This window comes from Chrysemys picta, chromosome 2, assembly GCF_011386835.1.
Source record: "Chrysemys picta bellii isolate R12L10 chromosome 2, ASM1138683v2, whole genome shotgun sequence".
Lineage (NCBI taxonomy): Eukaryota > Metazoa > Chordata > Testudines > Emydidae > Chrysemys > Chrysemys picta.
The window spans coordinates 276113166-276140437 of record NC_088792.1 but is presented as its reverse complement, the minus strand read 5'-3'; the positions used below and the strand labels follow the sequence as shown (position 1 = coordinate 276140437).

At 42.2% G+C, this 27272-nt stretch overlaps 1 protein-coding gene and 1 long non-coding RNA gene across 3 annotated transcripts in view; one reads left to right on the top strand and one right to left on the bottom strand.

Annotated features, from left to right (window-relative positions):
- Window positions 1-26286, top strand: part of ZFAT (zinc finger and AT-hook domain containing) — a 140015-nt gene extending 113729 nt beyond the window's left edge. For both annotated transcript variants that reach the window (XM_005291035.5, XM_065586219.1), the window contains exons 14-16: window positions 1078-1201; window positions 4216-4346; window positions 24003-26286. In XM_005291035.5, the coding sequence (XP_005291092.2) occupies window positions 1078-1201; window positions 4216-4346; window positions 24003-24242 (495 nt within the window). In that variant the 3' untranslated portion in view covers window positions 24243-26286. The remainder of the gene's footprint in view (window positions 1-1077; window positions 1202-4215; window positions 4347-24002) is intronic.
- Window positions 6682-26981, bottom strand: LOC135981829 (uncharacterized). Its single transcript, XR_010599024.1, has 3 exons — window positions 26728-26981; window positions 20771-20835; window positions 6682-7160 (listed from the first exon to the last, which is right to left on the bottom strand). It is a non-coding gene; the product is annotated as an uncharacterized LOC135981829 (long non-coding RNA).
- Window positions 26982-27272: the final 291 nt, after the last annotated feature.

Genomic DNA, 27272 nt, shown 5'->3' with positions numbered 1-27272 from the left:
CACCTATCAGAGGCAACCGTCCCCTAATATTATGGATAACAAAGATCTTTAGAGCCTCTGAGGAAAAGAGAAGTTGCAAAGGAGAAGACCCTTCTGTCACGCATTCTGCACTACGTCATGCCAGAAAATTTGACCGGACGGTTGAGAATCTGCATGGAATGATCTTTTATTTTCAGGAGGCCTGAAACCAGATTATCTCAAATAAGTAGGTCGTGGAAATTGTGGATAAGAGGTAGTCTGTCCAGTTCCAGTCTCTCCCTCTCTGACACGTCCCTCTCTCATTTTCTTCAGGGACCCCCTTGATAAGACACTGTTAAAGGAGGAGGAAGCCTTTATGCAATTCAGAGCAGTGGAAGGAGTCCGTGTAGAATTCCAGGGTGCGGAGGGTTATTCAGATTATTTCCTAATTCCAAAGAAGAAAGGGGGCTGGTATCCCATCCTGGATCTCCAATGACTCAACCAATTCATATATTGCTTCAAGTTCAGGATGGTGACCTTCGCTTCTATAGTTCCTACCCTAGATCCTCAATATTAGTTCACACTCAATTTACAGGACACCTGTTTCCATATAGCAGTTCACCCGGCCCATAAGAAGTACCTTAGATTGGCTGGTTGCTAGTCCCAATACAGCATGATTTCTTTTGATCTCTCCACTGCTCCCAGAGTATTCATCAAGTGCCTAGCATTCATGGTGGCTCACTTAGGGAGGCAGGAAGTATATGTCTACTGTGACAAAGTTCCTCCTCTATCTTGGTGGGTCCTGCGCTTATTGGCGGATTTTCTTGCTTCAGAGATTCACCATGTGGGTTGGGGAACAGCCCAGAGACCTTCCCCTCTGGAAGAACCCACAGTCCAGGTCAATTGGGAGGTTTGGGGGGAACCTGGGCCCGTCCTCTACTCCATTGAAATCAGTGGGAAAATTTCCATGGACTTCAATGGGGCCAGGATTTCTCATGTTCTTCCATAAAGTATGTTGTTATAAATCTGTCATCCAGTTTCTACCTATTTAAATTTGGGGCACCAAGTGCCCTCTGTAATTCTCAAGAGTTAAAATGAGATCATTGACCTGTTTTTTAGCTAACAACTGAAATTTCTGAGGAATCATCCACTCAGTATCTGCACATCACAGAGGCTGAAGACGTTCAAGGGACTCAAGCTGCTGTAGCTGCATTACAAGACCTAAGATATACCTCAGAGAATGGTAAGGGATATTTTTAGTTTGAAAGGGTAGAGTAGATCTTTTTCATCAGAGTTCCCAACTCTTGTGAATACCGTGGGAAACTTGAAAAGGAAATATTTATTCTTCTGTATTGATTTTACCAAGGTATTTTCTATATGGTAGTGAGGTACTAATATTATAGTGTGGCAAACATTTCTTTGTAAGGTCATCCGTAATACTTTTTAAAAGGACAGTGTCAAGTGTTTGGGCCCACAGTGTGGTCTACCACAGGGGTTCTCAACCCTTTTCTTTCTGAGCTCCTTTCTCTCCCCCCCCCCCCCCCCCAACATTCTATAAAAACTCCATGGCCCACCTGTGCCACAACAACTGGTTTTCTGCATATAAAAGTCAGGGCCTGCGTTGGGGGGTGGGGGAGAGATGCGAAACAGGGCAATTGTCTGGGGCCCCTGTGAAGCTAAGCTGCTCAGGCTTTGGCTTCAGCCCAGGTGGTGGGACTCAAAGCTTCGGGCTTCAGCTTTCTGACCTAGGCCCCAGCAAGTCTAATGCTGGCCGTGCTTGGTGGACCCCCTGAAACCTGCTCACGGACCCCCAGGGGGCCCTGGATCACTGGTTAAGAACCACTGATCTACCATAAAGCGGTTAGAAACTGATTAGGCAAACCAAAAAATGTTTTTCTTCATTTTTCATTCATCTTACTGTTGATAACGAATTATAACTAATTACCACTGCACACCCAAATAATTACCAGTGCACACACATCTGTATATACAGTGATCATCAATAAATCATCAGCATTTATTACACCACTGTTTTTGACCTTACTATGGTATTAGTGGAATTTTCCATATGAATTATAGAAAATATCGTGGTACAGACAAAGAGCATGGCAGAATAAATGTTGAATGTTTAATTGCAATCCTCTAGATAACATTTTTGCCTTGCTGCAAGAGTCAACCAGCCAGCAGTTGAATAGCTAATCTACCATATTCTCAGTTAATTATGATGGTACACAAACAAGGAAGTAAGACCACCAGAGCTGTATTGGCTTGTGTTTGACAAGAAACAGGGGAGCACTAATTAATATTTGCTAAATGGAAAATGACAAAATCGGGAGGGAAAGAAGAAATTATTTTCAAGCTTCTCAGAGTACTAAAACAGCAGAACAGAGTATGTGAGCATGAGTTCGATGAAAAGATAAACAAGGGTCTCTGTGATGCTGCCTAACAGAGTACTTATCACAGGATTCCATTTTTGCAATGGATCCACTGTTATAACTTAGCATACATCAGGGGTCGGCAACCTTTGGCACACAGCTCGCCAGGGTAAGCACCCTGGCGGGCCGGGCCGGTTTGGTTACCTGCTGCATCCGCAGGTTCGGACGATGGCGGCTCCCACTGGCCGCGGTTGGCCGCTCCAGGCCAATGGGGGCAGTGGGAAGCAGTGCGTTCCGAGGGATGTGCTGGCCGCCGCTTCTGCCACCCTCATTGGCCTAGGACGGCGAACCGCAGCCAGGTGGCAGGTAGACAAACCGGCCCGGCCCGCCAGGGTGCTTACCCTGGCGAGCTGTGTGCCAAAGGTTGCCGACCTCTGGTATAGTCATTCTTGAACTGTATATTGTTCATCATTGACCCTTGACCTGAACTTGGAGGGATGATAATTTTGGGTAACACGTTGGTAGCAGAATGGAATTTTCAAGCATATTAAATGAGGATGTACTACTGACAATTTATATATATATGCATTTTTCCCCAGTGGGAATTGTGAATGAATCGGAGGAATCCTTTGCAATTCTTGCCCAGTCATGCATACATTTAAATTTAAAATAAGCACAACATGGGTTAAGTTTAAGCAGAAAGCTTTCAAAACATATTTTGTTAGTTTAGTGTTTCAAACTTTGTTCAAAATATTTGTTTGACATATTTCCTTTGGAAAAACTTGGAGAAGTAACATCTTGTCCAGAGGCAGAGTTATGAAGTCACACACTAGAACAAATTAAAACATACGTTAAAACAAGCAGAAATAGTTTTCAGTTCCCTAAATAAAATAATGTTGACTCATACAAATAACAGCATGTCAACTTCTTCATATTTGAAAATAAGTTATATCGGCCATGTTCTCCCCTGAGAGGAGTTTGGGGTCAAGGACCCAGTTATGCCCCCCTTTTTTCTGTGAGATGATCTGCCCCTGCCCCAGCATGAGTTAAAGCAGCTTAGGGGCTGCTCTAACATATGCAGACTGAGTATCAACATAACATAGCTCTGCCAGCTTCTTTCCTTCCAGAGACCTCTAAAACACGGATAGGTGGGCAGCAGGGATAGGAGTTCCTCACCACAAAAGGAATTTTTCACTGACTAGCTATGGCCATGTTCTGTCCCCTTCATGCTGCTGTAGGGTCATAATCTCAGTTCTGTATTTTCTGTAAACTGACTATTTCTCCGGCAGAGCCCCACACACACTGAGAAAATGAAAAAGTGTGGCAAAAACTGCTATACAAATAGAATGATCAGGCATGATCTTTCTAAAGAGAATTCATTTTCCCCTTCAGCACATTACTGACAAGGGTGGTTGTTCTGGGTTGAGAGGAACTGCAGATGGTCAAACAGATGGTAATGGTAGACAAACAGTATACTAAATATCTGTCCTGATTATTATAACTTTAGTGTTCAGATTCTGTTAATGCTGAACCCTTAGCAAATACTCATTTGGAGTCATAAAGCTTTGCAGCTTTGTAGTTTACAGTTACTGCTGTAAGTTCTGCCTATTGATTGTTTAATCAATAAGTTCTTTTAGATCACTTTCAGATGTGGATAAAAATGAACTATGCAAATGCCCATTCTGTTCCTGAGGACACTTATTTTGTGAATACTTTCTCCCATGGATCCACTGTTAAAATGTCATGTTATTGAGCTGTTGTTATATATAGCAAGAGTTCTACATGTGGGGGTGGAGGCCAGGGAGAGAAGAGCATTTTGATTCACGGAGCCTTAGAGCTGTCTTGGCTATAATTGTCTTGTGCCCATTATCTTTCTGATAAGGTGAAAGACTAGACTCCACCGCTGTAAACATCCTTCAGCAAATCATTGAGTTGGGGTCAGAGACCCATGATGCTGCTGCTGTTGCTTCTGTAGTTGCCATGGCACCTGGAACTGTTACAGTGGTAAAGCAGGTAAGAGCTCTTCTGTTTCTTAGAAAATATACATTTTATTCTCATTAATTTTTTTCATAAAATATGTATTTATTTCACAAAGGAACTTCTGTTTCTCTAAATGAGAGTACAGTGAAGGCCAACTTTCAAATAAGAATTAAAGGATTGACTCATTCAGTATAATTCCATATTCTGCCGTAGGCGGGTGGAATTTTTTACTTGTGTGCATAAAGGTTGGATATTTGCGCATAATAGTTGTTTGATTACTTTCTCTGTGTGTGAGCTTCCAGCTTTTTTTCAACATAAGATGTCAAAAAACTTACTTTCAGGGTTTTTAGAACAAAACTGAAAGTAGTTTGTTAGTAAATTTATTCAGGGTGTCTTTATTTTGCATTAAGCTAAGGTAGCATTCAGCAATTTTTTTCTGAAAAATGGCTGTAAAAGGAGCATATTTTGTATTCCCCCATGTAGTCAGCTCTACTGATATTTGTGATAAAAATAAGGTTTTGTTTTTTATTTGATTGATTGATTGACTACTTTTCAGACTCTTAGTGCTACAGAACCAACACCACTCAGGGTTTGTGTTCACTGAACAGTTAACTCAAGTTGTAGCTCAGGCATTACACCTAACTCGAGTCCTGTCCACACACAAAACCGCTTGACTTGAATGTGATGGTAACTCAAGATGACTGGCCCCTCAGGGCCCTCACCAGCTGTTAACACAATCACTGTGCCGTAATCCAATCATTCTTTGTATCTGGAGAATTATTTCACAGTATGGCTACTTTCTTCTGAGCTGAGCTAACTCATCAGGAGTTAACTTGAGTATAGAAATTCGAATTTCTGCTGTAGTGGACTTAGTCCCAGAGAAATGAGCTGGATTCTGATCTTCCTTGTGCATCACTAACATAATTGTTTACCAAGTTCCAATCGGATATAACTGTGCAATCCCCTGAAGACAGCAGGGTTGCATACGTGTCACTAAGGGCATATTTGGCCTGAAAAAATTGGTTGCTGGTGATAAGTGGGAGGAAAAGAAGCCAAGCATGACTTTTAGAGCCCATGTGGAATTAGCAAGGTAGCTATGGTCAGTTTCCTTTTTTCATGTGTGTTGTCTGGTGGTATGGAAGTCTAGAATTCAGGTGCATGTAATCTGCTGCTATAGCTTCTTTATATGTATAACCGGGTACATGTGCTAAATATGTAATATACTTTACATTGCTGTCTACATCAAGAAGCCATTTGGAAAAAGGAGAAGTGGTTTCCCTAACCCCATTCCACTTCTTTTTCTTTCCATTAGAGGCATGGCAGCCCTCAGATGAGGACTAAACTTAATTTGGACTCCACTCCCCTTGCCGCAAGCTCTTAATGACCAATACTATTGTTGAACTCAAACTCTAGTTGATTAGGGGACAGCAGAATTCCCTTTCTGGACTAATACACTGTGCAGGGTTGTCATTAGTTTGAGAGGTAACTGCAGAAGCAAGGAGACAAAAACTAATTACCAGCCAAGTTTAGAATGCGGCTTGGTGTTTTAAAGAGCTTCATTTTTATTTTTTTACGGGTAGATGTAATCAAATCCACACTCTGCCAACATGCATTTGTTACCTGATCTCAGCAACTGCACAGAAGTCCTTACTGTTAAAGTCTTTAATGACATACAACTACGATATTTGAGGGGCTTTCTGTTGCCCTACTTCTCATTTCAAAGACTTCAAATTAAAATTTGGGATTCTTTAAGAAGAGTTTATTAGATGGCCAATGAATGATTCTGCAATCAAGAAAGAGGACAACTTGGGCTAAAAACCTGTCCTAGTTTAATGGAGAAGTGAAGGCAATGATTAGAAATAAACAAATTTATATATAACAAATAGAAGAAGAGAGAAAAAAATAGATAGTAATTGCTATAAATTAGTCAGAAGTTACGAAGAGTAGAAAATTGATAAAGTAATTTACGACAAGGAAAATCTATAGCTGACAGGGCTAAGGACAACGAGGAGTTTTTTAAAGTATATTAGAAACAAAAGAAATCCTAGCAATAGTATAGGCCTGCTACTAGAGGAAGATGGTAAAATTATGGATGCAAAAAATACATTAGTGTTCTATAAATATTTCTGTTCTGTACTTGGGGAAAAGCTGAATGATGTGTTTGAATCACTTGAGGATAATGGAGTACTTACCAGTCCATTAGTAACTAAGGAGGATGTTAAACAAAATCTACTAGTGATAGTGATAAATATTTTTAAAGCAGAAGGTCCAGATAACTTGCACCCAACAGTCCTGAAAGAGTTGGTCCTGAAAGAAATCTCTGGCCTGATGATATTAATTTTTAATTAATCTTGGAATATTGAGAAAATTCCAGAACATGGAAGAGTGATAATGTTGTTCCAATATTCAGATTGGCAAATGGGATGATTTGGATAACTACAGGCCAGAGACTGACATAGGGTCTTGGTGACTGCTATCTGGGCCTGTTGGGTGGAGTGGTCCTTGAGGAGCCAGACTTCCAAATATGGAAAGAGACCATGATGTCCCACTGACATAGGTCGGCTGCTGCTGCTGAGTGGACCTTCCTTAAGACCCTCAGGGCCATGGAGAGCCCAAAGGGAAGGACACATTATTGGTAATGATCCGAGTCTGTGACAAAATGCAGAATGCATTTGTGGGAGGGATAAATAGTCACCTGAGAGTAGGTGTCTTGAAGGTCAAATGCGATGAACCAGTCCCCTGGATCCTGGGATAGGATTATGGCAGCTAGGGTCACCATCCTGAAGTGCTACGATAGGATGTAGGTGTTCAGGTTCCTGAGGTCTAATGTCAGCTTTCAACCACCGCCTGTTTTGGGAATCAGGGAATATAAACAAGGCAGGAAGCAGATGGAAACAATAGACACCACAATTGCTGCATCTCAAGCCTGCAGGAGGGTGAGAAGGAACTAGAGCAGTGGTGGGTCTGCACCACTTTGTATGCCTCACTTGGGAGCACGAGACTCTGCTTTGTGTAGGTGCAGACCCTGCTATTCTCCGATCAAGGGTGCGTGGGCGCGCACACACCCTGTGGTGGAGCATCCTTACAGACATATATTCAAAGGAGGAGAAGTTGTTTACTTGTACAGTAATTTGTGTTCTTTGAGATGTTTTGTCTCCATGGGTGCTCCACCTCCCATTGTCCTTCCCCTCTGCTGTGGAGTCTTCTGTGTTTCATGGCCAAAAAAGTACTGGAGCTGTGGCGGGTCTGCAACTCCTTATTTGCCCTCAAGTTTGGAGCACGATGCACTGCTCTGTACAGGCACAAACCCACAAACATTGCTGTTTACAGTCTCCGGTCGAAACTGTACTGGAACTCAGTTAAGCACCCGTAAGGACAAAACATCTTGAAGAACTCAAGTTACTGCACAGTTCAGCAACGTCTCCTAGCTAATCTAGTAATCTTAACTGAGTTTGGCATAGGAGCACTAAACTCCTCCTCACAGGTGCCACCCCACTCCCAGCACACTGACCTCAAATCTTGGTTCCCCATAGCCCCCCACATCCCTATTCACTTTCTCCTGTTTCCCCAAAGCCCTATGCAATCTCTCATGCCTTCCAGGGTTATGTCTACACAGCAATGTAAGCCTAGGGTTAGTGGAACTCGAGTCAGCTGACCTGTGTCAGGGAACCCTGGGCTTGAGAGTCTACCTTGCATTTTAACCTTAGGTTAAGGATTTTCTGATCCATGCTCGAATTTAGTGCTCTGGCATCCACACTGCAGTGCACAGACGAGAGTCACAGTAACCCTATCTTGGAGTGCCTAGCACCGCCATCCCTCTCCCCCTCCCCCCAAAAAGTGTTGACTCTCTAGCCCTAAAAATGTGTTGCACTGTGGGAAAACTCTACTGCCCACTCTGTTTCCTAACTGTGAGGGTGTTATTGATGGGACTCAGGTGCCCATAAGGAGCTCATGAGTACATACACCACATAATTAGCTCCTCTGGTGGCTGGCTCAGTAGAATAACTGCAGTTTGAGAAGGCTTGGTACTGAACTATCACCTAATCTGAGAATTGGGCTCTCCATCTCTAAGCTGAGTCACATTGGCAGGAAAATGCCCATGTGCTTCTGTCCTGAGGATAATTAGGACATCAATCCCCAGGGCTGTCAAACTATTAAAATGAAATTTTGCATTCTTAATTTTTAAAATGGGATGTTCAATGAAGGTGTTTTTGTTTGGTTATTTTTTAATTTATTTTTGTCTGTTTGTTTTGAAGTTTGACGTAAAATGTAGGTTTCAGAGAAAAACACACACATACACCAGCCTGGCTGCTGCTGGCTACAGTGCGGTGAAGTGCCTCCCCAGGCCTTGGGGAGCAGTGTGCTCCAGCACCCCCTGGGGAGCTCTTATCCCTGACCCTGCTGCACCCCAGGAGGCAGAGGTATGGGATCCTCGGAAGGCTGTGGGGAAATTTGGGGGCTGGCTCCCACTCATTGCCCTCACAGTACACGCTGCTCAGGCACCCCTGCACGTGAGCTCCAGGGAGGGTAGGGGAGGCCCAGGAGCAAGGGGACCAAGCATCTGCCCTGCAGGGATGGGGAGCGGCAGGGCTCCCAGCTCAGCATGGCTGAGGGAGGAATGACCCCCAACATCCTGGCAGCTGGGAGCTGCCTCCCGCCTGTCAGTTTTGCCCCCTGCTCCATGCAAGCTCCGCACAGCAGCAAGGAGAAGCAGGAGCTGCTGCTGCCATGAGAGGAGCAGGAAGAGGGAGCGTGCTTGGCCAGGCAGTAACGGCGCTTTCGGCCACTGCGCTGGCTCCCTGCAGCGCTGCTCCTCTGTCGCTGGGAACTGTAAGATACATCCGGAGGACTTTTGGGACCCGAGTCAGGCTGGAAAGAAATCGGGCTTGAACCCTAGGTCCCTGCTTAATACAGCCCTGCAGGGTCCTAGTACTCTAGGTCCAACCCTAGGTGAGTACAATTGGTGCGTTGACGCAAGGGGAGGTAGGCTTGAGCCAGGCCTCACAGTGCTCTGTAGACATAGCCCAAAGCACACTCATTCTGCCTCCTGCTCCTCTACATACCAGCTCATCTCTCCTTCCCCATTCTTCCTAGCTTGGCTCCTCAAAGCACAGCTGATGGCTCAGGATGGCAGCCTGAGGAGATAGAAGTAACTGTAGGATCTGAGAAGTTCCTTTGGCTAATCTTGCCCAAACTCAGTTATTTATCTTGACTACTAGCACTGATTCTTAGTGTTTAATTTTTACATTTTCAAAGTATCCAAGATGTTATCAGCATGAGTATGTGTGTGAAGTTCAGAGTTTGTGGGGAATGTGGTTGTTTAGCCAGGGGAACCCAAAGAAGTGCAATGGAAATGGCAACATTTCAAAAAGAACACAAAAACGGCCATACTGGGCCAGACCAAAGATCCATCTTGCCTAGTATCCTGTCTTCTGACAGTGGCCAATGCCAGGTACCCCAGAGGAAACGAACAGAACAGCTAAACACCAAGTGATACATCCCCTGTCGTCCATTCCAGGCTTCTGGCAAACAGGCTAGGGACACCATCCCTGTCCATCCTGACCAATAACCATTGATGGACCTACCCTCCTTAAACTTGTCAAGTTCTTCTTTGAACCCTGTCATAGTCTTGGCCTTCACAACATCCTCTGGCTCATTTTAAAAGGATCATTTCAAAAATGTTTCCTCTGCACAAGTTAGTAAATGTTTTACTAAAAAATGAGGTAGAAATTTATTTGGCTCATGAAGATTTATTCTGCCAAATTTGGAGACTACATTCAATCTTTAAAGTGAAAAACAGGGATTTCAGTCCTGCTTTAAGTGCAAATTACAAAATAACCATAACAATGGAGTCACTGCCAACATCCCCATAAGCTATATCTCTATATATAAAATAGGAATGAAGTGGCTAAGAATGATCTATAGCTAGGTCTCCATACTTTATATCCAGGTCGCTGTGTAAAAAGGAGGGATTGCCCCCATATGGCATCACATCATCATATCTTCTTGCAGTGTCAGGCCTCATGGCAAAGAGTCCTTGGCGCTATCCTTGCTGGCCAGCCCTAACTTGGCTACAGCACCTCTGGGGGGGTGGGGAGGGGCAAAAAAACAGTCTACAGCAATGATCCCCTGTGGTAACACCTAGTGGCAAGCGCAGGGTTAAGGGTAAGTGGGTAAGTAAGCCCACCCTACTCCACCAGGTTCTGGCCCAGGCCCCTGGGAAACCGGTAACCTCCTTATTAAGGAGTCAAGTGTCGGTTCCCAATGCATTCCCTGGGTCACTTCCTACCCTTGAGCGCACTTCAGATCTGTCCTCCACAGGCAGCAGCTTGGTGTGTCTGTCTGTCACTGTAGCTGGTGGACTTTCCATAGCATAGTCCGGGATACCCCCCTTGGCAGTCTGGAGAGCTGACTGTTCTTCAGCAGGAGCCTGCGGCACACATCCATCCTCTTCCTCGGCCAGCCAAAACTGAGCTGATGAGTTTCCTTTTATCTGTTCCCTCCACAGGGAGCATGGGCAGCCGGACAAGGGGGCAGGGCCTCTTGGGCCCAAAGTGATTGGTTAACCCCCACTTGACCAGTGCAGGGTTGAGAGACCCCATCACAAACAGTATTAATTACAATTATTTTGTTTTAAGTAATGGGACCTTTTTTCAGTGAAAGAGTGAGAAGGAGAATTAACATTGTCTTGAAATGCTGCCAATAAGAAACTGCAACTGTAAACCACAAAACTTTTAAAAAAGTATTATTTCAATTACTCTTTCTCCCTCCAAGTATTAAATCAAATCAATTTCTTTCTCATCATCTTGAACACAAACATCTTATGCCCTGGACACTCCTACTTTCTTGCTATCTTAATAAAGAAAGGCAGTTTGTATTAGAAAGGAATTCACTCCTTCACTTTTCAACCTGCAGCCCTTTGCCACTGAGTTTACAATCTTAAACAGCTTGACACAAATCAGTTCTTTTCCCTTCCCTTTTACACTTCCGTGTGAACTCTCGTTCTTCTTTTCTGCTAGCCCTGATGCCAAATTAGTATAAGCACTGATCCTGTATCAAATCCTAGAATCCTTTTGCTCCACCTTTCTTGCATCTTTTTCAATATTTCCATTGTCCTACAAACATAAAAGACCAATTGTGTCCTGAATTGAGGTCACATAGAGGAAGAATTGGCCCATGAAGATAAATGGACCTGAAACTGAGTCATAGTAAATTACCTCATTCTATCCATGGAAAGTACAAATACCAGTTTTTGATGCTTAAAGCAGCATTTATGTGCATTCTTCTGTAACAGGTTTTATTTTTTCTGATGTAATTTGTGTTGTAGATTTACAATCTTTTCCGAGACCTACCGTGAAGCCTACTTTTTTTGTCTACCAGTTCAACTACCTGCTTGTCCACAAGTATACTCTTTATTCCCTGTATTCATGCAGATAATCTTTTACCAAATTCTGTATATTCAATGTAGTCATATTATCTGGCCTCTTGTTTGTCTCCCCACCGGAGGATTGCTTTTAAGATTATAATCCAATCCATTTTTCTGGATCTTTTCAAAACTTCAAACAGCATTAACATGTCTCTGCTGAGTCATCTGCTACTTGCCTTACCATGGAGAACAGAAAAGCCTTGGACAGCAATTCTTTTATAGCTGGCTTGAGCCTGATGCTTTGTCAACTTTTAATTACTCTGAATTCCTAACTCTTCTCCCTGTTGTGATTTTAAGACATGGTCATATTTCACTTTCCCACTGAATGTTTTATTTCACTTTCTATCCTATGACCTTGAGTTTCTCATGTGGATTGTTGGACAAATAAATCACTCAGGGTATCAGCAGTATATCAGCATCATCTGTCACTAAGTTCCCGCCTTGGTCCTTTAATGGCCTGACTGAGTCCTTGCTTCGAAGTTGGGTTCTTGTTTTTCTAAAACAACATTTATTTCGGATACTTCGATTTCTTGTATTATTTTTTATGTAATTTTTTCCTTAGAAACCCACTTGTCTTGTCTTTTTCATGCACGCTGAAGGTGTGCTGTCAGCCTTTTCCCCCAATATTTGTTAGTCCTTTGAAGTTATTTTCATATTTTTATATTTGCATTATGAACTTTCTTCTGAGCCTTAAGTGCTTAGAACACATGGAGCTTTTAAAAATAATGAACTCTTGCTGCAATTTTCCCCAGACGTTGTTACATAATAGAATAATCTCTTTCCACTGTCCTCCCTGAGTCTTCTTTCTCCCAGTACATTGTTCCTTCCAACTTTTATCCAGGAACTAACTCAGTCTTTCATACTTGGCCCCTGGAAGTTTTTTGCCCTTGTCCCTCGAACCATGATGTTTTAATTTCAATCCTAATGATGGTGTGTTCAGTACTTGCAAAATCCTACATTATGAGCTCAATCCTGCTCCTCTTGAAGGGAATGGGATGTTTGCCATTGACTTGAGTAGTAGCAGTCTTACCTTAGCATTTTGAGTCCTGACATTGTATTACTAGATATCAAATCTAATCCTCGTTTTTGAATTGTGTAGTCATTTCTTAATTCTGGTCAGGTTGCAAAGAACATACCCTTTTACACTGCCCAGTTTCCATAAAGCTGTGATGTGTAGTCTTATAGGATGTATTGTAGAAGGTGGAGGTATACTACAATGTAGTCGAGACCAGGAGCAGATGAAGGGATCAGGTTTCAGAATGGAGATAGAGGTGCCCCTCAGGCATCTATACTGGGCCCAGTGCCGTTCAACATATTCATAAATGATCTTGAAAAAGAGGGAAACAGTGAGGTGGCAAAATTTGCAGACAATACAAAATTTGCCAAGATAGTTAAGTCCAAAGCTGACTGCGAAGAGTTGCAAAGGGATCTCACAAAACTGGGTGACTTGGCAAAAAAGTGTCAGATGAAATTCAATATTGATAAATGCAAAGTAATGCATATTGGAAAACATAATCCGAACTTTATATACAAAATGATGGGGTCTAAATTAGCTATTACCACTCAAGAAAGAGATCTTGAAGTCAGTGTGGATAGTTCTCTGAAAACAGCCACTCAGTGTGCATCATTATCATCGTCGTCATGTTCCCATTATGCCTCTGGCGTTTAGGGCAGTGACGAAGCTCCTCCACTCCTGTCTGTTTCTGGCAAGTCTTTCAATGGATCCCCAGCTGTGCCCCACGTTTTTCAGCTTGGCTTCCACAGCTCTTCGCCGTGTTGTTTTCGGGAGGCCTCATTTTCACTTGAAAACAACATGCAAGGTGCAGCAGCAGTAAAAATGCTAACCCTATCTCAGAGATGTTAGAACTGGAAAAGGTACAGAGAAGGGCAATAAAAATGATTAAGGGTCTGGAACAACTTCTGTATGAGTAGAGATGAAAAAGACTGGACTTTACAGCTTGGAAAAGAGACGACTAAGGGAGGATACAATAGAGGTCTATAAAATCATGACTCGTGTGGAGAAAGTGAATAAGGAAGTGTTATTTATCCCTTCACATAACACAGGAACCAGGGGTCACCCCGTGAAATTAATAGGCAGCAGGTTTAAAACAAACAAAAGGAAGTACTTTTTCACACAACACATAGTCAACCTGTGGAACTCCTTGCCAGAGGATGTTGTGAAGTCCAAAACTATAATGGGGTTCAAAAAAGAATGAGATAAGTTCATGGAGGATAGGTCCATCAATGGCTATTAGCCAAGATGGTCAGGGATGTGATCACATGATCTGGGTGTCCCTAGCCTCTGATTGTCAGATGCTGGGAGTGAACGATGGGATGGATCACTCGATGATTTCCTATTCTGTTCATTCCCTCTGAAGCACCTGGCATTGGCCACTATTGGAAGACATGACACTAGGCTAGATGGACCACGGGTCTGACCCAGTATAGCTGTTCTTATGTTTTTAAGGGATAGGCTATCTAGCCCCACATGTCTCTCCTGGAATCATATGACCAGTTCAGAATCTCAGCTTTTGTTTAGAAAGTTATATTTGCAACCCTCGTGGATGCAAAGAAAATGTGACCCAAGTGTAACCAATTCCGGCCTAAATCGGCAGATGGCCTGAAATTGTAGGTCCAAAAGATGTGAACTGGTCCCATTTATCTTAACTCTGAAAGCTGCTGCTGCCCCAAAAAAGAGCAGTCCATGACAGGGTGAGGCTATGACATAGGTGTGAAGCCACTGAAGGGCCTGTGTGGGTTGTGCCTATGGCCCTGAATTGCCTTAGTACAGCCCTTGCTGAGAGCTAGTGTAGAAAATGTTATCAAGCTTAGGAGTATATTGATATCTACACTGGGAAAAATTGATTGCATGACAGCTATGAAAATGTACAGCTGCTACTAGGAAATATGCATCAAATGCCTGAGAAGAAAGGAAGATGTCAGTCTGGAGCATTACCAGTATGGTCTGAAATTGACAAGACTCTATGCTACAGCTCTGACAGCATTGGGGGAACAGAAGTTCAATCTTGTCAGTTTCAAGCCACTTCAGCACTAATGCTCCGATTAGAATCTTATCCAGGAGAAGATCTGATGAGGAGCTTTCTTTGTGGCACAGCACTTGAGTTGTTCTGGATCTGCTAAAGGGAGGGTAGAGAGACAGTAGTGAAGCAGAGAAACAGATTGAAGAAAGAGGGAGACTTAGAACTAAAGAGTGATTGGGAAATAAACTAATAAAGGGTTAGAGAGACTAAGTAGTTAATAAAGGATGGTAGAAATAGACAAAAACAATGTGGGGGTGGGGGAAGAAGCACAATTCAGTGAGAACAGAGGCTGTGACAAAAAAGTGGGGCAGGATGGACAGAAAATAAAGAATGGAGAACACACTCTCCTATTGATCCACTGCAATTAAAAACTGTTTATTTTTTCAAGGAATATTATTCAAGTAAATCGACATTTTCTCAAGCCAAGAAAAGCAAATTCCATGTCTTTTAAAGAGTTGATTTGACTCAATTTTTTTAACTGAAAGTCTTAAGCATTTGAAAAGTTTAAAGAAAGACCCAAGCCTTAGACCCAAATAATAGTGGCTTTACTTCATTTTCACTTTTGCTGGCTCATGGTGTATCTGTGTGAAAGGTGTACACAAGAGTATAAGTACACACTATTCATGCCGTAGGATTCATGCACACACCATACTAGTCCAGGAAAATGTAAATCTTAATAAAATATACATTTAAAAAAATCCGTACTAGTTTGATGTTGTCACAGTAACATAGCCCCTCAGGTGTTTTTTTTAATATACATTTCATTAAGATTAAAATAGGAATAAATCAGTTCTTTCCTCAGTTGCTTAAATGACTTTCTTTGCTTAAATTGCTTTTGGTAAAATTGGTACCTGCAGGAGGTATTTATTGCCCATGTAAATATTCACATACATGTTCTAAAACACCTATCATTTTTAGTAAGTGAACTGTTAGTTTGGACACATTTCTGAGGGAAAATAGCTCCGAGTCTGCTGCACAGAATTGGAGAAAAATATAATAGTGGTGCAAAATTATGCTAGCTTAGTATCTGAAATTTTTTTCACCAGAATACCAAATGACAACTTTGTTTTCTGTGTCTTGCAAATTTTTTCCTTTAAAGAATGTTAAAACTTTACCATATAAAGCTACCTCTTTTTGTCTCTGCATGTCTTTAGAGTTTTTTTACCCCCCTGTTGTTATCCTCACCCAGCTATGTTTAAGGTAAGTATGCATAAAATTATGGAAATGTAGGGCTGGACGGGACCTCGAAGTCTGCAAGTCCAGCTCCCTTTGCTGAGGCAGGACCAAGTAAACCTAAACCATCCCTGACAGGTGTTTGTCCAAGCTTTTCTTAAAAGAGCTCTGCTGATGGGGATTTCACAACCTCCCTTGGAAGCCTATTTCAGAGCTTAACTACCATTATAGTTAGAAAGCTTTTCCTAATATCTAAGCTAAATCTCCCTTGCTGCAGATTAAACCCATTACTTCTTGTCCTACCTTCAGCTGACATGGAGAACAGTTGATCACCATTATCTTTATAACAGCCGTTAACATATTTGAAGAATGTTATCAGTCTTTTCTCAAAACTAAACATTCTCATTTTTTAACCTGTCCTAACAGGACATGTTTTTTTTAAACATTTTATCATTTTTGTTGCTGTCCTCAGGATTCTCTCCAGTTTGTCCACATATTAATCTTTCTTTAAAAATTGCACACAGACTGGACTCGGTACTCCAGCTTAGGCCTCACCAGTGCTGAGTGCAAAGAGACAGTTACCTCCTCTATCTTACCTATGACACTCCTTTTAATACACCCAGAATTATATTAGTCATGTGATCCAAAATAAGCCCCCAGTCCCTTTCGTCAGTACTACCACATAGCCAGCTATTCCCCATTTTGTAGTTGTGCATCTGATTTTTACTTCACAAGTGAAGTACTCTGCACTTGCCTTTATTGAAATCCATCTTGTTGATTTCAGACCAGTTCTCTAATTTGTCAAGGTAATTTTCCATTTTAATCGTGTCCTCCAAAGTGCTTGCAACCTGTCCCAGCTTGATGTCATCCACAAATTTTATAAGCATACTCCCCACTCCATTATCCAAGTCATTAATGAAAATTCATCAGCTTTTCCCTATATGATCATAGGTATATTTACATATAGTCTGTTTTAGCTCCTTTCAAAAGTTCTGGTGTCCCCAAAAACTCTAGATTTCCACATGTTATAGAGGAGATTTACAAAGCATCCACCTTAAAAGTCCAGGCACTTCTATACCATGCATTATAGGGTCACTGTTAGTGCCTTGGCTAATAAAGCTTTCAGATGAAGTGTTCTAGGGCATAAATTCAGTAATCTTGGGGGGAGGGGGTGTTTTGTTTTCGTTTTTTGAAAGGGGAAAAAAGGTCAAGTAGCATGTATTCTTTTTTCAAGACGTTTCCCTATGGGTGCTCCATGTCAGGATGTGCAGTCTTGATTGGTGTCAGAAGACCAGGTGGTAGGCGGTCTGCCTAGTGGTCAGAATCCGAATGCCAGAGCCAAAGGTCAAGACAGAATTAGACACATTCATGGAGGATAGATCAATCAATGGTTATTAGCCAAGATGGTCATGGACACAACCCCTATCCTCCAGTTGTCCCATAATCTCCACCTTCCAGAGGCTTAGATGGACCATTGGTCTGACCCAGTATGGCCGTTCTTATTTTCAGATGCAGATTTTCTTATCTGTACAGATTTGTGTATAAACAGCCTCAAAACAACTTCCAGCTTGTGTCCAAATTCAAATCATTCTCTCTGCATCCGTTTTTAAGCCAACAGCCTATTCAGACTCCTATCCTCATGTCAAGTTTCAGCTCAGGATATTTTAATATTTTAGTATTCGCATAATGCAGATGGATTCTCTTGTTCAGTTTTTCAACTTACTTTTATTGAAATACTGATTCATTCCTGGGTCTGAAATATGGTAAACATACTGAAATGTCCCAGGAATAGTTGCCCTACGGGTCTCATTTATGCCCTTCTTTTCTATATGATTGTTTATGATTATTCATTCCCCCCCCCGCCCCCCCCAGTTTCATCAGTTCCAGTGTTAATCAGGACATTGACTCTGCCTCCATCCATAGTGTGATATTAACTGTCCAATATGTGAAAGTTGTTTGTAGTGTTGCTGTAGCCACATTGGTCCCATCGCATCAGGGAACGGGCCACCCAAATACCCTGAGAGAATCTGCTTTAGTACAGTACACCCCTAGTTGTCACCTACCACCCCACACTGGAACCCGTATGGATTATAAACAGTTACAACCCATACCTGATGGGAACCACATCCTGAAAGAAATCTTTCCTGTATCTCCTCTTCAGTCCTTCAGACAACCACCCAATCTCACAAAGCTCATCATCAGAAGCAAGCTCCTGGACCCACCAAATCACAGGGGCACCAGACCCTGCCATGACAACAAAAGCAAAACCTGCGGACATCTCTCTCCTGCTACAATAATCACACACCCCCCAACACTCCTTTCAAGATCCATGGGTCCTACATGCCCCTCTTGCAACATTCTTTGGGGGACCCACAGGGCTCCGCGTTTGGTCCTCCTCTCTTCTCACTCTACACCTTATCTCTGGTACTCTCAACTGCAAACACAAATTCACAAATACCATCTCTATGTTAACAACTCACAGATCTACCTCTGTACTCCAGACCTGCCTCCTTCTGTCCAGGCTAACTCATTATCTTTCTTTAAATTTTTCCTTAAAACTCTACTTTGCTTTGATGCCTACAAAAATTTCGACAGTGGTTTAGGCTGCTGGTGTGCTGATACCACTGTCTATCATCCTGACCAGTATTGTCTTGTTGTTTCCTCATACTTCCTCCCTCAGTCTGTCTGCATCCATCTATAGTCTCTTGACTTATACTTGTAAGCTCTCTGGGGCAGATACTGTCGTTTTGTTCTCTGTGCAGCACGGAGCACAATAGGGTCCTGGTGTCTGACTGGGGTTCCTTGATGCTATGGTAATACAAATAATAAATAATAACAACAGGAGAAAGTTGCTCCATTGTCTATGCTCTTCTTCTTCCTCCCCACCTCAAAACCACTTGCTAGATTAATCTTCCTACTATCTCTGAACTTTAGAGTGGTACAGTAACTCCTCACTTAAAGTCATCCCGCTTAACGTTGTTTCGTTGTTACGTTGCCGATCAGTTAGGGAGCATACTCATTTAAAGTTGTGCAATGCTCCACTCTTACGTTATTTGGCTGCCTGCTTTCTCCACAACTGGCAGCCTCCCTACGGCCCCCTCCCCCGCAGTGCCTCCCGCCCGCCACCAGACTCTGAGGATCAGCGCCTTCCCCCTCCGCTTCCTGCTGGCAGCAATCAGCTGGCTTGTGGCATTCGGGAGGCAGGGGAGGGAGGGGGGAGGCACGCCGAGTCCTCGCTCCTCCCCCCTCCCTCCTGCCCGGGGCAGTCAGCTGGCTTGCCGCGTTCAGGAGACGGGGAGGGAGGGGAAGCCTCCGCGCCAAATCCTCGCTCCTTCCCCCTCCCTCCTGCTTCCAAAACGCTGCAAGCCAGCTGATTGCTGTGGGCGGGAGGAACGAGGACTCGGGCGCACCTCCACTCCCTCCCCGCCTCCTGCTGGTGGCAATCGCTGGCTTACGGCGTTTTGGAGGCAGGAGGAACGGGGTAGGAGCGAGGACTCGGCGCGCCTCCCCCCTCCTTCCCCTACTCGGCAATCAGCTGGCTTGCGGCATTTAGAAGGGAGGGGAGGGAGGGGGGAGGAGCCAGGATGCAGCAAGCGAAGTAAAGGGGGAGGAGGTGGGGGGGAGAAGAGGTGGGTCAAGGGTGGGAGCTTGGGGGAAGGAGTGGGCGGGCTGAAGGTTGAACCCTCCGCCTCTGGTGTTTGCAGAGTAGGGGAAGCTGCCCTGGAACCTAACCCCTCCATTTACATTAATTTTTATGGGTAAATTGGATTCATTTAACATCATTTCACTTAAAGTTGCATTTTTCAGGAACATAACTACAACGTTAAGTGAGGAGTTACTGAACTAAATCTAAATTGGACAAAATGCTTAGCTGTTTTGTAACTTAGCATGGCAAACACTTGATTTTTAGTGTAAATGTATTCCCTTATCATATCATTAGCTAAGCACTACACATGCTACAGTATTTCCATAGGGTTGGCTTGACCTACAAGTTGGATTTGTTTAACGAGCATAAGAAAATATTGGCTTTTCAATCATTTCCCCTTTTATTTTGTTTTCCTCCATCTTCTCATTTCCTAGCCACTTCAGGCTCCAGTAAAGTCCTGCTGTGGCAACAGCAGCCTGTTTCAAAGTGCCAGAAGTACTAATGCAAAGCAAAGATTATGTATCAGTTTGAAGAAAACCACAGCATAGAATTTTATACTGTAACTTGTCTTCAGAAATGGGCACCTGATGGTATTAGTATGGCCGTCATGTCTAAAACTACTGCACATTAAGGGTCTGTGCTTCAAAGAATCACCTGCAGCACAGAGGCTCAGAGCCCTGGTCAGTCGACTTGGACTCATGGGGCTCAGGCAGCAAGGTTAAAAATAGCAGCCAAGACGTTCCCGCTCAGGCTGGAACCAGGGCTGTGAAACATGGCGAGGGTTGAGGGTCTCAGAGCCCAGGTTCCAGCCTGAGCAGGAATGTGTACACTGCAGTTTTTAGCAGTCAGTTGACTTGGGCTCAGGGACTTGGTGCCGTGGGTTTTTCTTTGCATTGTAGACGTACCCTTAATTTCATCTACACACTTTGGGCTTAATTCAACCCTGGCACCAGCATAACTGAGAGTGCATTATTCCCAATGGTGGAAAACCCACCAAGAGGGGAGTTGTAGAAAACCTCTGCTCTGAGGCATGGAGCAGGCAGGCACTCCCTCATAAGTGGGCAGAGCTAGCTGTGGAGGGATTTTGGCCAGGGCTTGTACATTCCCCACGTATCCTCTGCCGGCAAGGTTCCTGTGGATCCCTGGCCACATATATCAAGACTGGTCTTACCTGGTGCAATCCCTAGGGATGATAGCAATGCAAACAGCACCTGACCTTCTCAGAAGGGAATCTACCTGTGGAACGCAAGAATAAGCGCATTAAGTCATCTTTACTCTGTATGCCCAGGGCAATAAAAACACACCAATAAATGCAGGTGGGGTGGTTAATTTAACTTTCTTTATGCGCCATTTTCATTTCCAAAGAATATAATTGAATAAGTATTAGATTGCTGCCATTGAATTGAATGAGATTTTGTGTTCTTTTCATTTTCACGTCAACCGTGCTTTATTTATGTACACACACAAGACTATGTTAAAAATTATGTCTGGGTTTTGATTTAGGATGACTAAAACAAGGCAATCCAAACTTCCAGTCAGATTGCATTATGCTTGCTTGCAGCTGTCAATGAATGTAATGCCACTCTCCTGAGCTGAGCCACATTTTGTTAGAAGATTGTGTGTGCTGCAATAACAAAGCACAAGTTAGAGTGAACTAGAGTCCTTTTCTAAATACTACTTGTGTCAAGCATTGCTGTTTGTGTGCAGGTTTCACAGCCAGATGTGGGATTTTAATTGCCCTGCAAATTCAACTCTCTGTCTGAATCCTCTAGTGATTAGAGGTTTGTCTGGCCTTTATATTTTTGAATAGTGTATTTTGTGTGGAGCCCTTCCTTTCCTACTGGATCAGCTACTGAAGCAATTAGTCTCATGAGAGGAGGTGATGATCATGCGAATGGAGATTTCTCTCTGGATTCACTTCTCTTCAAAATTTAAGCATTCATCTTTTTTTAAAAAAAAGTCAACCTCTTCTGTTTGTATAGATATCCTTCCAAACATAAACCAAAGTGGTGCTGAATGTAGATGAACAATGGTGTGCATATTTTTGAAAGCGGACTTGGCCTTCTACCTTTCAAAAATTTAGGCCAAGATTTTCAGTAGTGACCAGTGCCTCTGTCCTGAGACAGCTTAAATAGGCCTGATTTTCAGACAGCACGTGCAGAGCCTTTAAACATGTTTCAAGCGGGGCATGCAAAATCACTTCGCAAACGTTAAAATTTTGGCCTTAGCTCTCAGTTTCAACTATTTCAGAGCTGATTGTTTTTGCAGTAACACTCAGCTACTCTGGTAATGTGAGCAGAACCTGGGTACAGTAGAAGCACTTCTCTGCATCCCCAACTCTGCAGTCCAACCCAACTTGTCGTCCTTACTCAGGCGAAACTTCAACTGAACTCGTAGAACCAAATTCTGCTCTGTTACCTTGTGCTATTCCATTAAGGTAAATGACAACAGCAAGAATTTTCAGGGGTTAAATCCTTTACCAGATGGAGCCCCATGTATTCCCACCAGTGTATCACAGACATACAGACAGTGGGCGCCCTCTGGATAATTTAACACCTGAACTTCCTTGTTATTGGTTGACCAAGGGCTTTGTGTAGCCTGCTGAATTGAGTGCAAGTTTAAAGGGGTGTGAATTCAAATCCTAAGGGATTGTGAGTCTCTATAAATTGTCTGACCAAAAGGATTTAATATGGAATAAAAAGTTAAAGGAAAAGTCAGTGTATAAAGACAAGGATGAATCGTTAGAAAAACCATCAAATTAGAAAAGATTGTCAAGAAAACATGGTGAATGTAGAGCTGCTTCTATCCTTGCCAACCTCTGCCCCCAGGACTCAAACACATGCTTCAAATCTTCATTGTAGAGTTTTTTCCCCCCCAAGTAGTGGGGATAAGAGTATTGACCATCAAATGTTTCCTTGAACTTGATAGTTTCATTTCTATTACACTGTTATCGAAGTATTATATATGAGAGTTGGAAAAAACGTATTGGGTCACCACCTCTCTGCTAATTTAAATAAGAAGCCCTTTTTCTAATCTGCTTAATTTTGAAGAAGACATGCTTTATACCTGGCTGACCCCTTTCTTTTTCTAAGTTGCCACTATTTTGTATATGTTCAATGTTACCATCAGATACGGGGCCAGACTCTATCCTCGGAGAAGGAAGAGCCTCCTGACTTTGTGCTATAGTACACAATGGGATACAAGAAAATGATAATGTATCAATCATTTGTTATCGCCTCTTTTATTATGCTTTGTGTATCTGCCTGAAATGCTGTGGACTTTTGCTCTCTCTCCTGGGATCTAGCGGAGCTAGCATTATTCCCATTTTTCCATGTTCTTGTTATAAGTAGGGGATTTATTGATATAGTTGGAGATCTGAGACTAGCATTCATTGTAGAGTGAATATCACTTCGTATAAATTCTGTCAGTTACATTTTTCCAGTGTGAAATAAATCATTATTTATCTTGGGGGGAGGGGAATCATTTCACAAAACATTTGTTCAGGTTAAATGAAACAGAAACAGTCTTGAATAAAAACTACCTTTTTTTAAAAAAAAAGAGGAGACAATCTAAATTAATTACATGGAGCAGCAGACTTGTCATTTATGATCCTGCTTACAAATGAAACTGTCCTCTTTATTGAGCACAGCAGTATTATCAGTATCAGTATAATCAGTATTCTACAGAAAACCGACCGTTCCATCCTCTTGCTCCCCCTGTGCTTGGTTTTTTTTTTTTTTTTTAATTGTTACTATTTGAGAGATTATGCTTGTGGTAAATGACTGAAGCATCATAACATTTTTACTTTCAACTGTGGCCTGGAGAACTGTTCAGGACTGCAGATGAGCTCTGCATGTTGTATGGATCTGATGATGAATGAAGACCTGTTCTTTAAATTCATGTGCAGAGTTACTGATGTGATTTTGTGACTGACTCCCAAACAGAGCTGGTTGAAGTACTCTGAATTTTTATTTGTCGACGAATTTTTTGTCAAAATGTTGACAAAAAAGAGTGAGCTTTTGCAAAAATGTTAAATTTTGAACATTTCCAGTCCCGAGCATTTTGTGTGTAATATTGTACAGGCTATTCTGATGCATGGCATAGATAGAGCATTATGGGACAGATTCTTATTTAAATTATGCCACTGGAAATCATGAATAACTCCAATGACTTCAATGGAATTATTCCAGATTTACATGTAAATATATAACTTAAAGAATTGTGATAAATTCATGTAGTCAAAGGTACTTCCTATAAATTTACAGTATACATCTGACAGATGCTTTCAAGAAATACCTGTTTGGTTTCTAGCATGTTCACCTAATACATGGGCTTTGATCACCACAGAACCATTTTATTTATTTAAAAGCTGGAGCTTGTATAAACTCTTTATTCCCTCTTAGGTGAAAGAAGAGGAGCAATCAGCCAATCACACTGTAATGATTCAAGAGACTTTGCAACAGGCATCAGTGGAGCTGGCTGAACAGCATCACCTGGTAGTCTCATCAGATGAAGTGGAAGGAATTGAGACGGTGACGGTATACACACAGGGTGGAGAGGCCTCTGAGTTCATCGTTTACGTGCAGGAAGCTATGCAGCCCGTAGAAGAACAGACAGTGGAACAATCTGTTCAGGAAATCTAGAAAAAATATTTGTAGGCAATGGCTACACAATACTGCTGAGTTTTCAATGCCGACTTAAGGAAGGATACAAGCTGGGTGCTAGCAAAACTTTCAACTGCTCACTAGTCCTCTGGTTTTTGGTCAGGCTGCCGGCATTTTGCCAATAGGTAACACATTCTGTACATTGAGCCTCATATAGGCTGCTGGAAAATGCTCATGTTTTTATACTTTGAAGAGGAAATATTCTGACCTTTCTAAAAATGTATCTAAATTATAACCTGCAAATCCTCAGAAATCTAGTTGGTGAGTTCAAAGCCATTTACCCTCAGGGTAACAAAACAATATCTGTGTCATCCTGCTACAAAAGGTAAGCCAGAATGCACAAGAAAAGTGGGCTGATGGAGACTTTGGATAGCTTCCTAGGAAAACTTCCATGTTTGGGTTTTTTAATTTGATACCTGTCTTTAGTTTCAAATGCACTTCAAGAAGATTGTACACCTGAATTCAGCCACATGGATTTAGAAGTCGTTCCACCCTTTTGCTGGGATTTTTTCAGCACCTTTATCTTTCGAGGGTGTTTTTTTCCCCACTCATGTTTACTCAGCTATGAATTGTCAAAGAAAGAAGTGCATTACGTGTACAGTAATGTTCCTATTCTAGATCCTAGATGTGAAATTACAACATACAAGCCTGTGAACCTGCAAACATTTCCACATGTTTAACTTTATTCAGGTGAGTAGTCCCCTTCAAGTCAATGGCACTACTCACATGCATAAAGCTAACCATCTTCTCGCATGTTTGCAGAATCAGGGCCTAAATAGCCTTAAAAAACTCGGTACACACATGAAAAGCAGTTGTCTGAATTGTTGTCCCTGCTGAATTAATGCAGATTTGGTGTAATGATTTTTTTCTGCCACAAATTGGGATTTTTCTTTTCCTCCTTGAACCTGGTGCATTGTTTCAAGGAATGAAAATTATACTCTCTTTCAAAGCAACAGTAATCAAATGAGAAATACAAAAACGGTTTGATGAGAAATACAAAAACGGTTTGCATGCTTTGGATTCTGTAACGTTCTAGATGACTTTAATGCCCCTGCTGTGCCTTCCCTTAGGTACGGGGGGTGGGGAGGGGCACAGCAACAAGGTAGAGCTGTGGCACCTGTAATAATTCTGCGCCATATTGTCCTCCCTTTGCTCACATTGAGTAGTGCCTTACTTCTTGAGTAATCCCATTTATTTCAATGGAGACTAAGCCTGAGTGATGGTGGTTGAATATTGGCCTTGGTAACTCTAAAGAGCTCATGTCTGATGGCAGGATACCACGTAATTATGGAACTGTATAAAAAGGCATTAAAGGGGCATAATACATTCTGAAATGTTGGTGAAATGGGAAAATAAACCACTCCCATCTTCCAAATATACTAGAAATAAAACTGCTAACAAATTAGACTCCAATCTTATAAATATGTAGGCGCATGCTTCACCTTACATATGAATACTCTCACCAAAGTAAATGGGACTACTCATATGTAATGCATATGCTTACGTGTTTGTAGGATTGTGGCCCTGAAAATCAAATTGAAAGCCGTGAGCTGTAATCAGAAGGATGTCACAGACTGACACTGGTATATGCATGTGAGATGATGCTTTGGTACTGTGAGGTACTGCCAGCTATATACATTAATTCTGGATGGCAGTGAACTGGTTATGATTTAAATACTTGGATAATAACTATCAGCAGCTCCTTGAATAATGACTGTCAAGTACCATGCAGTGAAACCAAACCCGTGTGTCAACTCAATGAAACATTGTTTTGTTTTAAATGGTCGAATACCCTGTATATGCCATAAAAGATTTTTGTTAATATGTATTAAAATAGACCTGTTTGTAAATATACTGCTATGATGGTGTAAAAGAACTTGTACAAAAAATATGAAGTGTATACTGAAAGAGTTTAAAGATTCTTAGTCACTGCCTGTACATAGCTTCAGATTTTCATCTTGGGCCTTGCAGTTATTTCTGATAAAATGTTTTTGTATCTAAGCTATAAAAACTATTAATAATGCAGAATTGTCATGTTCCATTTGTCACCGTGCCTCAGTGGGTCACAGCTGAGAATGCCAGATTCAGGAGAAACTGCTGACAAACAGGGCAGACTCACCCCAAACTAGGGGTTATTCTATCATGAGTTATACCAAGCTAGTAACAAAAGTAAACTTCTGTCTTACCACACTGGTTAACAAGAAGTCAAAAATGCAGTCTCCTTAGGCATTCTGGCCCCTATTTCACCACCCAGACACTAGACTTCATGATGAGTAGTTACTGAAAACCAATTTCATCAAAGGGGTCTCCTGATCTCAAGAAATCAGCCACATTCCCAGGTTAATATACAACTCAGATCTTACCCAGTAATCATGCTGCCACCAAACCTTTAGTAGCTAAAATCTAAAGGTTTATTAATAAAAGAAAAAGGAGAGTTAAAATGGTTAATAGATCATATACATACATTAATGGCAATGCTCTTATAGCAGGTTTGTAGCAGTGACGGTATAGACTGCTGGCTTGTAAAGTCTCCGGTAACTTCCAAAAGATTAGAAGGTGCTCAGTCCATAGTCCAGTATGCTCCTTTTAGTTGTAAGTCCAGAGAATCAGAGCAGGAAAGAGGCAAAATGGAGTTATTTCAGGGATCTTTTATACCCTTTGCCATGTGCCTGGAAATTTACTGGTTCAAAACACAGCTCTCAGCCTTTGTTTGTGGAAGGTTACTGGCCCAAGATGGAGTCCAGGTCACATGAGCATATCACATGTCCTTACACAGCTTGCTGACTCACCGGGGATAACCATTGGCCCCCTGGAGGCTGAGGCATCAACAGGAAGAGATAGCTGAGCTATGGCCCATTGTGAGAGTGAAGGGTCTTTGATGGGTCCTCAAACTTGAATAGTCCATTCACAATGACTGGCTAGACTGGCTATAAACTGCCTTGTGGGTGTTACCCCAGGAGCAAACACACTTGAGCTACAGATATATAGCCAATATTCCTAACTTCAGCT